We start from the raw sequence: 17,164 nt of genomic DNA, 5'->3' as shown, positions 1-17,164 counted from the left end.
AAAATTCAAAATCTAGGTACATATGGGTACTGTATATATAGAATGTAAGTTTGACAAAAGATTTCTACCGGATTTTATTTGTTTTGCTTTAAGTAAATAATTAATTGCAGTTTAACAAAAATTAAGTGATGTACCGTTGCAAAAGATTTGGTCAAATTCTGCAATCGAATAAACGCGTGCGGATTTTTTATACGTTTTGTCCGCGTACTGGAGCCACACGAGTAGATGTAGCGCGTTCCTTAACATTTTACATTTAATTTCATATGACAAATTGAAGCGAAAAACTGCTAGATTGTCTCTATCTTTAATGTATGAAACTAAGGTTAATTAATCCTTAATTTATATATGACAATTATAATTTATATATGTTCAACATTGTTAATGTGGTACAAAATCTAAATTATAATGAAGTCACACTGTCAAAACGCATTTTTAAAGAAACGAGTAAAGACGAGATGTGAGACCAGAAATATCTAAAAACGTGTGCGGATTTTTTTCCGATGTTTTATTCGCGCAGATACCTAATATTTCACCATCATTTCACATTTAATTTCATACGAAAAATTGAAGCAAGTTCTGTTAGAATTTTCTCTAGCATTAATGTTTCTTCCTTAAGATTACTTAATCATATACTATAACAATTATAATTATTATCAATATATACTATTCAAAATTATTAATTGACAGACACACTAAAATATAATCAAGTCACACTGTCAGAATTTCAAAAGACGCATAATATAATGAACGACTTGAGAGTTGAAACAAGATGTGAGATCTAGAAAACGTAATATCACAGAATACATAATAGTGTAATATCTAAAATATTCAGTGCAAACGCTGAAGACATGAAAGCTGCAATATTACACCTGACTGTTGACAATTCACATTCTATTAAAATGTAACCGAGCGAGCGACGAGTGGACTGACGACTGCTATCAGCTAAGATTAGGTACCTATATTCAATTTGATTGTGCGCTTATTGCGTAAGACTAAAGTAATAACGCCCTTAAACTAAATAACAACCGACACAACTGAGAAAATAAAGCGACAATTCGAAAAATATACCATCTGTGACAAACTTTCATATACAACGCTAATTAATTTATAACGAATGTCATTACTTTTTTGTCGTAGACTTTGGTCGGTGCGTGAATAACTAACGATAAACAAAGTTACGTCGATCGGACTAGTTGTACCGGGCTGGTATTAAAAAATATAAGAAAAGGGGACATGGACGATGGGAGTTATAAATTGGATGACATTGTATGCATCTTATTTATTTATTAGCGCGAGGAAGATATCGCTAACTCAGCTAGCACCTATGTTTTGCCGCCGCCATGTTGTCCGTTGCGCCGCTCGCCGACTCAGCCCGCCAGTTTCACGCGGGCGTCCGGACGCGTATCGCGTACCAGCCTAACTTTAACAACTGCACGCAGTTACGAAATCATCAAAAAAATATCCTAAAAAAAATATTATTTTAATTTTTTTTTCACCGTACAATGGTCCGGACGAAGGACGGCGACGGAATCAAAAGCGGTCTAATCGTTGCGGAAGTTCAGAAGCGACCGTGTCTCTACGACACTAACCATATGAACTACGGGGATAGAGCGGAGAAGATGAGGAGTTGGGAAGAGGTGTACGAAGGAGTCGTTCCAGGGTGGCCGACGCTCGGACAGACGGAGAAGTCTGCGGCCGGTATGTTACCTTACCCATTTGCGGATGTCGGGCGGCTGACGGAGCGCGTGCGGCGGTCGTCAACTCTACAACCGGTCGGGTTGCAATCGTCGCGTTCGACTTGCGTGCTCTTTGTTCGCTCCCAGTGTTCGGAAGTCGGAATCATGCTTTCGAAATGTACCTAGTTCGAAAAACGTTTGCCGTTCGCGCTAGGTTCTTAACACTTAACTTCAAGGCACGTGGTTGTTTGCGTTTTATGAAATATTTATCGACGCCATTTTGGTATAAGTAGGTACACTTAATTTATTAAGTACAATTTTTTTATTTAAATTTTTCCGCCTGCCGCACACGGCAGCGTTGTCTTGCGAGAAACTGCTGTACCGTGGGAGAAAACATAAAAAATCCCAAAACATTTTTATTTTATTTTTCAACTATAGCACAAGGTAGAAATATACTTATCTATAAATGTATAGCCTATATGTATGTTTTATATCTAATTATGTTTCGCCGATGGTATAGGTACGTCGCCATTAATCTGACGATAACAACTCTACATAAATACAATACATAACAATATGGTCGACGGTATCCTGGCATAATAAGGCGTCATCTTGCAATGTTAATGTAATTTGACTCTCTATTCGATGCTTTTACAAGTTATTGTTATAACTAAGTATATATTTTTCAAGTTCACTATCTGCAGTGACGTCATTTATGTATGCAGATGAGATTAAAGTAACTTTACATAATATCTTTTGTATATTCGATATTCTTCACCAATTTTGTTTTGGACATAGAAATTATTAGTCATATATTTGTTTCGAACATATTGCTCACGTAGGTGTTACGAACTATGCTACTAGAAATATGTTGCGTTATAGTTGTTGTTTTATGCCTTAACTGTAAGGGCGTAATACTATACATTTTTATAATTTATTATTATTTAAAAAATAATAAAATGTATAGATAAAAGGTTGAAATAATTTTTACCTGATCATAATTTCTATAGCCGTCTTGTGTAATTAACGAAACATTTTAAAGAATGATAGATATCTAGAGATTATTGTATTCAAGGACATGAAAAATTAAACTAGCTGCGTATAGATACTTACCTATATTGCTATGCTGTTGAACACAACACGGCGAGACATTCATGATAGCCAGTTTAACGACTTGCTAGGTATTAATTGCCGAATACGAATATACGAGGAAAATAATATAATATACTTACTTACACAATATTATAATTTATATAAATAATACAAAGTATATATACAGTAAAACGTTATTGTGCAATACACTTTTCCCTAAATTATTAATATATATACGGATATATTAAATATAATAAATAAATATACATAATACGTATTTATTGATGAGATAAAAACGCTATTGATGTTTTTCAAACGAAGAATCTGCTCCAAATTCCTTATCTGTAAAGGCAGCCATCGGAAACAAAAGTCAACGATTAATTTCCCGGGAAAACGTTGCTTCATCACCACAAATACTTAATTTTCATATCAATAATCTTGAGCTCTGCTTGACAAAAAACTCGACCAAGTACCGACTACGTGCCGTGTCAAGCAACCGCACATATTTAAACTTGTACGAGTGCACTATTTATAGCATTCCATTACTTGTTCAACATCTCAGTTTTTCAAGATCGTTGTAAGTAATAGAAGCAGTGTATATGGTTAATAATGAAAATGCCGGCTTTTGAATTATCGTCGAAGAATGCAGTGGTGGATTCGGTGCGGTGTTCGTGACTCAATCGACGCGAGGGGCCGGCCCGCAGTCTTTCTTTGCGTTGGTTCTACAATATAAAACCTGTGTAATACATTGCTGGCTCGAAACTATATTATTTTTATGCCAATATCGCAAACTAGCGATGTAAAACGAAATTACATAGCCGCTTTAAAATGTAATATTAGCTAACTCCGATCATTTCGCTACAAAGCAATATGAGAGAGGTTTCTACATAATTTATAATCATTTGTTTTTGTTTATATGACTTAAGTCATATTAATAGATTTTAGCATCTATATACAAATACATATTATTTACACCTTGATATAATTAACAAAAAATATACAAAAACTTGCAAGCAACAAGCAATGTTCCTGGCCCTCAAACTTGCATTATCTGTGCTATGGGAAGCCAGTATTATATAACTAACTGATTCGGATGTAATTTAAAGTACCTACTTATATATTACTTATATATTATATAAATCAGTTTTCTAATGATGAAAAATAGTTAAAATCGGTTCAGTAGTTTCAGGGTAATACTCAAATCTTTCCGCTTTATAATATTAAAATGTCACATTATGTATAAAAACAGCAAAAAGTTTATATTATTTAAGTTTTTCGCACTAATATATAAGCATTTTTAACCGCAAGGTGTGGTTTCTCGATATTTTTATTCGCACACAATTAGGTACACGTAATATATAAATAGGTTATAATCAAACGTTGCAAAGTTGCGTCGCGTCGTATGTTATTCAAAATGGCCGCAAGTCACTATTATTAAATTGATGCGGATAATGAAATGAAGTTGCTCGAACATTTTCAAGTTTAATGAATTTTAGTGTGAACCTACCTACCTATTTTATAACGTGCGCGGCTTAGATAGCTGTTCGTATGACTTATATTTGAGCACACCTTATTACATTAAGTTATGTTTGCTTAACAAACTAAGGCCTTCAAAAAAATCTGGCTCAAAATGCTTTATTATGCAATAAATTCTTTTTCAATGATGACTTGTGCAATAAACATTAAAACAAAGAAACGAAAACAAAAGAAACAATAATATGATATTTAATTATTTACTATGGATATAATTATCCCATAATTATATTTAACCTACTTGGGGTATTTTAAAATATGCGCGTGATGATAACGGGTTAGATAGCTGTTTGTATGACTTATATTTGAGCACACCTAAAATAATTATACATATTAAGTGATGTTTGCTTTACAGACAATAGCCCGAGCAAAAAAATTCACACTAAATGCCATATCAGATATGAATTTATGATGTTAAATTCGCCCATGTACCTAATAAACCAATTTTTTAATTATTTACTAAAGACCAAAGTCGCACTGGATTGGTCACCTAGTCGAGCCTAAACTGCCAAAACAATATTGACCTTTAAAATCCTTAACACGTTAAAAAACAAATATAATAATCAGATCTGAAATAAATCAGGATAATTTGGTATGATAGAACCGAATATTCTGATAATATTTTCCGTGTTGTCATGTGAATCTACCACTAGGTAGTAATATCCTTCCTACCAAAAAAAACCAGAAAAAAATCTACGTTTGCTCTTTTGAAAATCCAATTTACAATATAAATTAGTATGCGAAATCTCATTGATCGTGTTTTGCATTATATAGGAGTAACATTTCTTAAATAATACATTTTAATAAATTTTATACACTTCTTAATTTGTAGTTTTTATATACATTTACTTCAAGTAAATGTATATAAAAACTTAGCATTTTACTTAATATTCGATGTGTATGTCATATGAAGGACGCCTATAAAAACAAGGTATAAATAAACTTGTTAATAAAGCCAACGGATTACATGTTTTTGCTGTTATTATAAAATTATGAGCCAACGTTTTCAACAATAATTACGTTAATGTACCTATAATATATTATAATGTTTAAAGAATAATGTAGAACTAAGACTAACCCAGAAAAATATGGTAGTCTAAATATATAAAAGGATTGACTGATCTATCAACGCACAGCTCAAACTACTGGACGGATCGGGCTGAAATTTGGCACGCAGATAGCTATTATGACGTAGGCATCCGCTAAGAAAGGATTTTTGAAAATTCAACCCCTAAGGGGGTGAAATAGGGGTTTGAAATTTGTGTAGACCACGCGGACGAAGTCGCGAGCATAAACTAGTAAAGAAATAACTAAATCGTCGCTTATCTTGGCTTGAACTGTGGCTAATTCTGTTGTACACAATCTTTAACCTAAATAATTGACAGGTCTAAGTGCTATCCTTTTCCGCAAGGGAGCATTATGTAATTATGTATGTCAAGAAATTAAATATTATTTTTAAGAGTCTTATTTTTTCAATTAAGTAAGTATTATTTTGAATTTAACTTTAAAATTAAGTATTATTTTTTCTGCTATCTCTACGTGGAAGTACTTTGGGGATTTTTTTTAGAACGGACAAATAAAATTCAAGCGAATGTATTATAATATACTTAGTAAATTTTTGACGCAATCTTAACATTTTTAGGGTTCCGTTCATCAATCATTCTGTAAATAAATCATTGTGTACTAACTAGCGTATGCCCGCGACTTCCTCCGCGTGGACTACACAAATTTCAAACCCCTATTTTATTCCCTTAAGGATTGTATTTTCAAAAATCCTTTCTTAGCGGATGTCTATGTCATAATAGCTATCGATATGCCAAATTTCGGTCCCATCCGTTCTCTAGTTTGAGCTGTGCGTTGATAGATCAGTCAGCCAGTCAGTCACCTTTTCCTTTGATATATTTAGATGTAGATTTTAATTTAATCTTAAAATACTTAAAAAAAAAAAAAAAATTATAATACTCTATAATCTTTCATTATTTTTTATATAGCTGTGATAGCCAAGTGGTTAGGACGTCCGCCTTCTAATCGGAGGTCGGGGGTTCGATTCCGGGCACGCGCCTCTAACTATTCGGAGCTATGTGCGTTTTGAGTAATGAAATATCACTTGCTTTAACGGTGAAGGAAAACAACGTGAGGAAACCTGCATGTCTGAGAGTTCTCCATAATGTTTTGAGAACATTGGTTGGTGTGTGAAGTCTACCAATCCGCACATGGCCAGCGTGGTAGACTATGGCCAAAACCCTTCTCACTCTGAGATGAGACCCGTGCTCTGTAGTGAGCCGGCGATGGGTTGATCATGATGATGATGATGATGATGGTGTACCGTGTAGAGTGCTACGCGAATCACCGCACGTTCACTTTTATGAGTCGGCCCAATGATATTAGAAGAAAATCTAATATCATTGAGTCGGCCTCAACGGATGAATGATCGAATGCGAAATGCTATCTACTGAGTAAAAAAATATTAACTGTGGAATCTGCTGCTTTTTTTGCGAACTCTACGAAGTTTATAAATATATAATTATGTACTAATAAAATATATAATTATTATACACTAGTAAAATATATAATTATTATACACTAGTAAAATATATAATAATTAATTATGCACTAATAAAATATATAATTATGTACTAAGAATATCCAATTTTTTAGGGTTCCGTAACTCAGAAGGAAAAACGGAACCCTTATAGGATCACATTGTTGTCTGTCTGTCTGTCGGTCTCTCAAGAAACCTACAGGGTACTTCCCGTTGACCTAGAATCTTGAAATTTGGCAGGTAGTTAGGTCTTATAGCAGACATTCGGGGAAAATCTGAAAACCGTGAATTTGTGGTTACATCACACACAAAAAAAATTGTGGTCATGAACTAAAAATTAGTATTTTCAATTTTCGAAGTAAGATAACTATGTCACGTGGGGTATCATATGAAAAGGCTTTACCTGTGTATTCTAAAACAGATTTTTATTTATTTTTATGTATTTTATAGTTTTTGAGTTATTGTGCAAAACGTCGAAAAAATACGACTATAGTACGGCACCCTCGTTGCGCGAGCCTGACTCGCACTTGGCCGTTTTTTTTTAATTTCTTGCACTTAACGTTTAGTGGAATGGGAAAATCGGTCAAGTGCGAGTCAGACTTGCCCATGAAGGGTTCCATACCATCATCCACGCCGTCGCGTCGCGCGCGCTGCGATGTGTCTTGACCTTGAGCCCTAGAGCCTAACTTGCCAAAATACTAACAACGAATCAAGTATAAATAAATATTACTCGCTTATTTTTCGAACCACATTATAAAATTAACAGTTGCTCTTATATTTGCTAATTAGTTAAGAGGCCATTTTGTACAAATGCCGTCATAGCGACGACACGGAATAGCCACAATAAGACTAATTAAATAAAACTAATTATTTCTAGAGATCACAAGGTAGAGTGATCTAATATTCGTAGGGCCAATGTATATTACATAATAGGGTCTTGGCTTGAAAAATAAAACTTGCTGTTAAAGAAAAACAGAATGGCAATGTACCTAGTTATCTAAAGTGGTTCCTAGAATTAGTAATCCAAACTTAAATTAGCCATAATTTGGTTACTAATTTGTAATTTGAATAATTTATAAAACTAAATTAAACCTAAATTAAATTGAACTCAAAAACAATTTGCGTGTTAAAATTAAAATGAAAGTTGAGTTTTAGTTTTAATTTCGATTTAAGTTTTTTTTAATTAGTTTTAAATATTATTGTTTCTATTCGCATAGATTCTACTTTATATTGAAATTAGGAGATGCCCGCGACTTCGTCCGCGTGAGTTTTGATTTTTGAAATTTTCCCATGGGAACTTTTTGATTTTCCGGGATAAAAAGTAGCCTACGCCCGGGATGCAAGCTAGCTCTGTACCAAATTTCGTCGAAATCGGTTAAACGGATGGGCCGTGAAAAGCTAGCAGACAGACAGACAGACAGATGGACGGACAGATAGACAGACACACTTTCGCATTTATAATATTATAGTATGGATGGATGTAGATTCTATGGAGAAACATAGATATAAGTTTTAGTATTTTAGTTTTAGGTAAGTAATAAGTACAATGTACTTATTTTGAATCTCTAAATGTATTTTTATTCACAACGGAATGTGGACAGCATACCTGTTTGGTTTTAGAGGTTGTGTGTGTGTTTGTTTGTGCGTTTTTAGTTACCATTTTCCTGAAAAACTACTGGGCTGATTTAATGCGGTTTTTGCATAAATACTATCCCTTATGGGTAGGTTCTTAGCTGTTAATGGCTATAGGCCATAAGGGGCGCTGCAATCGACTTTTTACTATGTTACCATTTTCTTGGAAAATTACTGAGTTGATACATAAATTTCAAACCCATATCTAAACCCATTAGGGGTTAAATTTTTTTAAAATCTTTTCTTAGCGGATGTCTTACCTCATAATAGCTATTGCATGCCAAATTTCAGCCCGATCCGTCCAGTAGTTTGAGCAGTGCATTGATAGATCAGTCAGTCAGTCACCTTTTCTGTATACATATATTCAATCCCTAAAGGGGTTAAACAGGTGTTTTAAAATAGTGTAGTCCACGCGAAGTCACGAACATAAGCTAGTCCTTTTATATATTTAGATTTAAAAGTGAATAAAATAGCTGAAAATGGGCATCAAACAAGCGCAAAGCAAACCAGTGAAAATATGAAACCTTGTCTCAGACAGTCAGACGTCAGACCTCTCATTCGCTCGCCGACGCTGTAGTTAGCCGGACGGGGGTGAAAAGGCTATAATATTATATGTATCTAGATTTGATAATAATACACCTAAACCTAAACTAAAGTGTTCTAAAACAATTGAAGTGTCAGAAATCTGTAAGTGTAAACAATATGGACAAACAATATGAAAACGGAATGTTTTTATTCCAAAAATAAAATATTAGTGTGATAAATATTTTAATCTTTTGGTTTTTTGTTTGGACATACGACGCTTACAGAACGAAATATAATTTAAAATTTAAATGTGCAAACTGTGTAGATTCTAAAACAACGCATAATAATTATTGAAATATAGATTACCTACTTACCTGATTGAAGTTTTTGCAATTTAGAACTAAAATTGTTAAAACGAAATAAAGAGTAAAACTAAATTAAAACTATTAATCAGTCAAAGGAAATAACTTTAAATTGAATGTTTAATTAGGTATCAACTAACAATGAAATAAAAATTCGTTTCTTGTGATAAATTAACAAATGAACTAAAATTGGAAAGTGTTTCCAAACGTGTTGATATTTTTAATCTGTGACAGTGACCCAAAATTATTTATCTGTTCTGTAATTATTCGAATTATTTGATATTCGAACCGCCGCGCCCTAGATAGCTTGTACTGTGTGTTTACTTATTTATCCGTTGGTATGGATTAGGGTACGTTCAGATGGATCGCAGACCGACTCGGAAAGCATCGGAGTCCACAGGGCGTCTTTTTCACACAGACTGAAGCTCTTCGGCAGCTGAGATACGAAAGAGCACATAAACAACAGAGCTGTCGGTATTAGGGTATTTTACCCTTTTCTGAAAATGTCTTAATTTTATCCTAAGGATAATAAACTACCAAATAATTCACAAAAAAATATTCGATCGATACGTGCCATTAAAATGCATTTCGATTTCGTATTTCAAATTTGCCCGCAGAAACGCGGCTCACGGATTGATAGACAACGGCATTTTCTTAGTTAAAGAGGATATATTTAGGGTTCCGTACCTCAAAAGGAAAAACGGAACCCTTATAGGATCACTTTGTTGTCTGTCTGTCTGTCTGTCCGTCTGTCTGTCAAGAAACCTACAGGGTACTTCCCGTTGACCTAGAATCATGAAATTTGGCAGGAAGGTGGGTCTTATAGCTGACATTTGGGGAAAAATCTGAAAACCGTGTATTTAGGGTTAGATCACAGAAAAAAAATTAAATTGTGGTCATGAACTTATAATTAGTATTTTCAATTTTCTAAGTAAGATAACTATATCAAGTGGGGTATCATATGAAAGGTCTTCACCTGTACATTCTAAAACAGATTTTTATTTATTTTTATGCATCATAGTTTTTGAATTATCGTGCAAAATGTCGAATAAATACGACTGTAGTACGGAACCCTCCTTGCGCGAGCCTGACTCGCACTTGGCTGGTTTTTTATATCCATGTGACGTCACAGTCGAAATTCATCATGGTGGCTACAGTTTTGTGCGTTTTGGATATTTTGAACTGAAATCTATAAAATGAATTAGGTATAAAATTAATGTTATAAACTATTGCTTATTGCTACTACTATCTTGCTTATACATTTTTAATGTGGGGTAATATACCCTATTCAAGCGCTGAAAGGGCATTTGATATGTTTCACATTGAGCGCATTGGGAGCATCCTCTTGTCAATAAAAAAAAGAAAAGTTAAAGTGAATCTTATTTCAATGTGCTAAAACTCAATTTTTTTGTTGAATACGATCACATCTGCTCTCCGCACCATTCTATCTGAACGGACCCTAACCATCATATTAGAAGTGTATGAAATCGTGAGACAAAGGCTTTTGAATTTTGATATATATACGTAGTTATCTATCTGTTTTTAGTCTAGGCGTCTGGCTGGGTACGAAACACCTTCGATTACGCTAATGTACATAATATATTACTATGCGTTTCCATTAAGAAGTGCTGAGTGTTTCGCCATGTTTGAAATGTAATACAGATATTTTATTTTTTGTTTGTTTAAGGAAACTGTTTATTAATTTATTGTTGAACATTTTAACAATACTTAGAAAAAATATAGATACTAAAAAAATATATCTCTAAAAATTTAATTTTACAAAAAATAAATATGATAGATAAATTAAAGATTTCTTAATAATTAATTGTTGTGGTTATTTTTGAAGTAGTTCCTATATTTTTGTTGGTTTTCCTTAATAATAAAAACATTAAATTTAAATCAACCGTGATTTTGACCGACTTCCAAAAAAGGAGGTTTTTAATGCAACGCGTATTGTTTTTTCTACTAAGAAGTACAATTTTGTACAGTACAAGCTAAACGCATAGTAGATAATAGGTACTGTTATGAAAAAACCTACAAACATATTTATTAGTCTTATCATTATCAGGCTATGATAAGACGTAGAGCTGAGTGCATAGTAAAAAATAACATTAGTTTATTAAAAAAAACATATTATGAGTATTAAGTACTAATCCGGTACTCGACAACGAGTCAAATCAGTAACTTTTATCAATGAGGAAGTTTCAGGGCAACGTTCGATAAAATTTTCATAGGTGGCGCTAAATAACCCCACCACTAAAGATGAAAAATAATACTTATATCTATATGATCTATGCTTTAAATTATTAAATTTAAATCGGATGCGAAATTAATTAATTACCTCTATTATAGTTCACACATTTTGTGGGGAAGAAACGTAACGAAAACGTGCGAATACTCTAAAATTAGGTTGTGCTCATGTAAAACTAAATTTTACCTAAATTAATATAAATAAGTGATATTCGAGATGTTGGTGTAAACAGGTCGTAATGGTGTTACTTGTGAAACTGATATCTTTTGTTTAGTGCAAACTATGACTTTGTAGAAAACTAAAATCTGCATTTGGCCGCTCAGTGCGAGGATTTTAAAACTAAAATGGGTAGGTATTTTCAATTATTATAATTCTTAATATGACCAGCTTATGCTCGCGACTTCGTCCGCATATACTACACAAATTTCAAACCCCTATTTCGCCCTCTTAGGGGTAGAATTTTCAAAAATCCTTTCTTAGCGGATGCCTACATCATAATGTTTACATGTCAAATTTCAGCCCGATCCGTCCAGTAGTTTGAGCTGTGCGTTGATAGATCAGTCAGTCAGTCAGTCAGTCACCTTTTCCTTCTATACCTATTTAGATTTAGATATTTGCACACTATCAATTTAATCGAATGTTATGGCCTCTGACTATATTGTGCGTTTATGTGTTTCATTCGTATTTTGACGGATCGTCGACAGTACGCGGCCGTTTCCCTGTGGGAACGTGTTATTTTTCCGGGATAAAAAGTAGCCCATGTCCGTCCCCGGGATGTGACCTATTTCAGCAAGATCCGTCCAGCAGTTTAAGCTTTGCGTTAATAGATCAGTCTGTCAGTCAGTCACCTTTTCCTTTTATATATTTAGATTAATTAGATTATTTTAAATACAAAAGAAAAGTTTATATATTTACATGTAAAAAAACTTAACACTAAAAATTTTATATTTACAAAAAATATACGCCGTCCAAATGGTCGTTAAGTTTATATTATTATTAGTATGGATAAGTAGGTTGGTGTTTCTACTTACGTACCTAGTATCTATGTATTATAATAAAGTTTTTACTTTTGGGTGTAATGGTTTTTGCATAATTTTCTCCGATCGAGCTGGCTATATCCGTCGCCTGAGTCACACGGGGTGCCCGACCTGTGTGGAGGTCGCTTTATTTCGAGCCATTTAGCGCGCGAGGCTTCAGCTGTGTCCACAGCGCTGTGCTCGTCGACGAGTTCGCTATCAAAAAGATGTTAGAACCTTAAAAGAGGGTGTCGATTCTCCGCCCACTAAGGCTGAGATCTATAGAGCGCACTTTGACTTTGCTCAGACTTTGAGTTAAAACGAGACAGATTTATGTGAGAGATACACATCTGTGTCGTTTTAACTCTGTCTTAAATCTAAGCAAAGTCTTTCATGACTTCCTGCCGTGATATTTTAACATCACGTTTTAGCCTAGACGATTGTTGGTGGCTGTAACCATTGAAAATTGAGGCGTTTGGAGAATATTCTTCTCCTCAGTCGTTTCGCTCTTGAAAGAGCGATTGTGGTCGTCACTTGGGTCACAGAATATATAATAGTAGGTACTACGTACTTGGGTGTGGTGGTACGCTTGACTATACATGTCCATTCTTTCCTAACAGCTGCATTTGTCGTGCACTTTTAACGGACGTATTTTCACGGACTCAGATCGGATGAGTGCGTTACCGCCGTTAGGGAGTAAAATGGGGGTTTGAAATTTAAATAGTGCACGCGGACGAAGTCGCGAGCATAAGCTAGTGTTCTCTACTATTCTATCCTGTCTGGTGGGAGGCTTCGGCCGTGGCTAGTTACCACCGGACCGGCGAAGCCGTGCCGCCAAGCGATTTAGCGTTCCGGTACGATGCCGTGTAGAGAAACCAAAAGGGCATGGGTTTATTAAAAACTGCCATAACCTGCCATTCCAGGTTAGCCCGCTTCGATCTTAGACTGCATCGTCACTTACCACCAGGTGAGATTGCAGTCAAGGGCTAACTTGTATTTGAATAAAAAATAAAAATAAATCCTAATGTGCGAGAATCTTTGATGACCCACATAATCGGAAACCGGCCAAGTGCAAGTCTTACAGTTTGAAGCGTTTGTTAACCACGGCCATAATAGCGTAGGTGTTTTAAGGGTTCCGTACCTCAAAAGGAAAAAAGGAACCCTTATAGGATCAGTGATCACTTCGTTGCCTGTCGTGTCTGTTAAGATACCTATAGGGTACTTTCCGTTGATCTAGAATCATGAAATTTGGCAGGAAGGTAGGTCTTATATCACACGTAAGGGGAAAACCCCAAAAACGGTGATTTTGTGGTTACATCACAAAAAAGTGTGTTCATGAACAAATAATTAGTATTTTCAACTTTTAAAGTAAGATAACTATATACCAAGTGGGGTATCATATGAAAGGGCGTTACCTATACATTCTAAAACAGATTTTTATTTATTTTTATGCATTTGTTTGTTAGTTTTTGATTTGATTGCGTCATAGTTCCTGAGATTTCGTGATTAGTCAGTGACGTAATTCGCTTTTATATACATATTTATATTTTAAAGCATGGATGTAGATAAACGTACATAACATTATCACTATTTAGAGTCTCAATAGCTCAACCGCTAAAGGAGTGTACTGAAAACCGAAAGGTCGACGGTTCAAACCCCACCCGTTGCACTATTGTCGTACCTACTCCTAGCACAAGCCTGACGCTTAGTTGGAGAGGAAAGGGGAATATTATTCATTTAACATGGCTAATATGCTATAAAAAAACTGTCGTTAGATACCTATGTAATGGGATCTCATATCATTAAACAATTGGATACCTGGAACAGACAGCCAGCGCTTTGACTTATTCGATATTATGATTTCGATGCAATTATTATTTGTAACGTTGCAACTTGCACATGTAAACTGTTAATGGATAAGGCCGTCTAAGGCGAACTAAAATTAAATACTAGAACGGAGAACTCTCAGTATCCCACAAATGACAATAAGGTCTTGGATTGTAGTAATAACATGACGTGATTTTCATTTATTTTTAAAATAATTATTTTATTAACGCCACGCTGTACCAAAAGCGATTGATTTCGTCACAAGGCGTAATCGAGAATAATTATTTTTCAATGTTTAGGGTTCCGTACCTCAAAAAGAAAAACGGAACCGTTATAGGATCACTTTGTTGTCTGTCTGTCTGTCGGTCTGTCAAGAAACCTACAGGGTACTTCCCGTTGACCTAGAATCATGAAATTTGGCAGGTAGGTAGATCTTATATAGCTGAAATTCGGGGAAAAATCTGAAAACCGTGAATTTGTGGTTAAAAAAATTAAATTGTGGTCATGAACTAATAATTAGTATTTTCAATTTTCTAAGTAAGATAACTATATCAAGTGGGGTATCATATGAAAGGTCTTCACCTGTGCATTCTAAAACAGATTTTTATGTATCATAGTTTTTGAATTATCCTGCAAAATGTCGAAAAAATACGACTGTAGTACGGAACCCTCTTTGCGCGAGCCTGACTCGCACTTGGCCGGTTTTTTAAAATAAAAAGTATTTTCCCGCAGAAATTACTCTATTTTTATGTTCAAAAACAACTATAATGCATAAAAAACTGTTTTATAATGTACAGGGAAAGCCCTTTCATATGATACTCCACTTACTGCCGTATTCAGAGTCGCTAATCGTTACTTAAGATTGAGTTAAAACAAAACTTAAGTAACAATTAAGCGACTCTGAGTACGGCAGTTAGTATATTAATGTTACTTTAAAAGTTGAAAATACTAATTATTTGTTCATGGACACATTTTAATTTTTTTACCGTTTACGAAGGTTTTTTATTTACTTGTGCTACAAGACCTACGTCTGCCAACCAAATTTCATGATTCTAGGTCAATAGGAAGTACCCTTTAGGTTTCTTGACAAACAGACAGGCAGACAACAAAGTGTTCCGTTATATAAGGGTTCGTTTTTCCTTTTGAGGTACGGAACCCTAAAAAGGGAAAAATTAAACACTACACCTGGAACAGCCAATTTCGCTTGAGCTTATTGATTTCGATGTAGCCGGGAGGGTGCAACTCTACATGCAATTATTTGTAACGTCGCACGTGTAAAGGGATAAGGCCGTGTCCACGCTGGCTGATTAACCTTCGAAAGCTACTTTAATTAATCTATAACCGACAAAAAACCGGCCAAGTGCGAGTCGCACCGAGGGTTCCGTAGTACAGTCGTATTTTTTCGAGATTTTGCAAGAGTCATAAAAACATATAAAAATCTGTTACCTATAGAATGCACAGGTGAAGTCCTTTCATATGATACCCCACTTGATATAGTTATCTTACTTTGATAATTGAAAATACTAATTATTAGTTCATGACTACTAATTATTAGGTCAAATTTGAAGGCTTGTATCACAGAAGCATATGATGATTATATAAGGCGTGCTGAGAGAAGCATTAAAACCAATCCTCTATGTTTCTGGGACTATATCAGTAGCTTGCGGTCTAAAGGTGGATTTGAACCTAACGTTACATTTAATGGTTCTATGCATAAAGGAGTAGATGCGGCCGAAGCTTTTGCGAATTTCTTTGCAAACGTATTTCTTCCTGATGTACCAAAGTTACGTGTAGTTGAGGCATGTCTAAATGATGGCAAGCTAAATAGTACTATATGCCACATCCCAAAGTTTACAGTGACGGACATAAAATATGGCATTGATAAACTGAAGGTAAATTGCGCAACTGGACCAGATAACTTACCAGCTGATGTTTTGAAAATGTGTAGTAAATATCTTAGTCTCCCTCTTTGTCATGTACTTAATTTAATCTTAAAGACTGGACAATATCCTTCTCAATGGAAGCTGACCCGAGTTACACCAATACCTAAAAAAACCGGTACGACGTCCGTAGAGGAATTTCGGCCCATAGCTATTCTCTCAACGCCTGCCAAGGTATTTGAAAGAATTGTGCATAGAGAGATAAGCCGGCAAATCAGTAATTTACTATGTGACGAACAGCATGGATTTAGGATTAAGAAGTCTGTCAACTCCAACTTATTAACAGCTACTGAATACATATCGTCCTGCCTAGATAGAGGCCATCAAGCAGATGCACTTTATTTTGATTACCGCAAAGCTTTTGATAGAGTTAATAACGATATTCTTCTAAAAAAACTCAGTGCTATTGGTCTTTCTCCTCAGCTCCTACATGTATTATCAGACTACCTCCGTGACCGTCAGCAATTCGTTCGATATGGCATATATGAGTCTAAACCATATCATACGCGATCCGGTGTAAGCCAGGGCTCTATCTTAGGACCTCTATTCTTCCTAATCATGATAAACGATCTTCCAGAATCTATAAAATATGCAAAATGCTTGCTATATGCAGATGACCTAAAACTTATATTCGAAATTACTTCTATCGAAGATTGTCTCAAGTTGCAATGCGATCTTACAGCTGTATATCACTGGAGTAAAGCGAACAAAATGGAGTTCAATCGTGACAAATGTTCAGTTATGACCTTTGGTAAAGTTCGGTATCCT

The 17,164-nt window shown here is 34.8% G+C and overlaps 1 protein-coding gene across 4 annotated transcripts in view; it reads left to right on the top strand.

The window, feature by feature from the left end:
• Window positions 1–1,239: 1,239 nt before the first annotated feature.
• The window catches only part of LOC117993906 (uncharacterized), a 34,455-nt gene continuing 18,530 nt past the window's right edge, over window positions 1,240–17,164 (top strand). The window contains exons 1-2 of one of the 4 annotated variants that reach the window (XM_069507221.1): window positions 9,063–9,089; window positions 11,715–11,961. In XM_069507221.1, the coding sequence (XP_069363322.1) occupies window positions 11,958–11,961 (4 nt within the window). In that variant the 5' untranslated portion in view covers window positions 9,063–9,089; window positions 11,715–11,957. Of the gene's footprint in view, window positions 1,699–9,062; window positions 9,163–11,534; window positions 11,962–17,164 lie in introns of those variants that run through there. The other 3 variants (XM_069507220.1, XM_034981784.2, XM_034981785.2) reach the window with 3 other exon arrangements.

The sequence above is a fragment of the Maniola hyperantus genome, chromosome 25, assembly GCF_902806685.2.
Source record: "Maniola hyperantus chromosome 25, iAphHyp1.2, whole genome shotgun sequence".
Lineage (NCBI taxonomy): Eukaryota > Metazoa > Arthropoda > Insecta > Lepidoptera > Nymphalidae > Maniola > Maniola hyperantus.
This window is presented reverse-complemented; position numbering and strand designations above follow the sequence as displayed.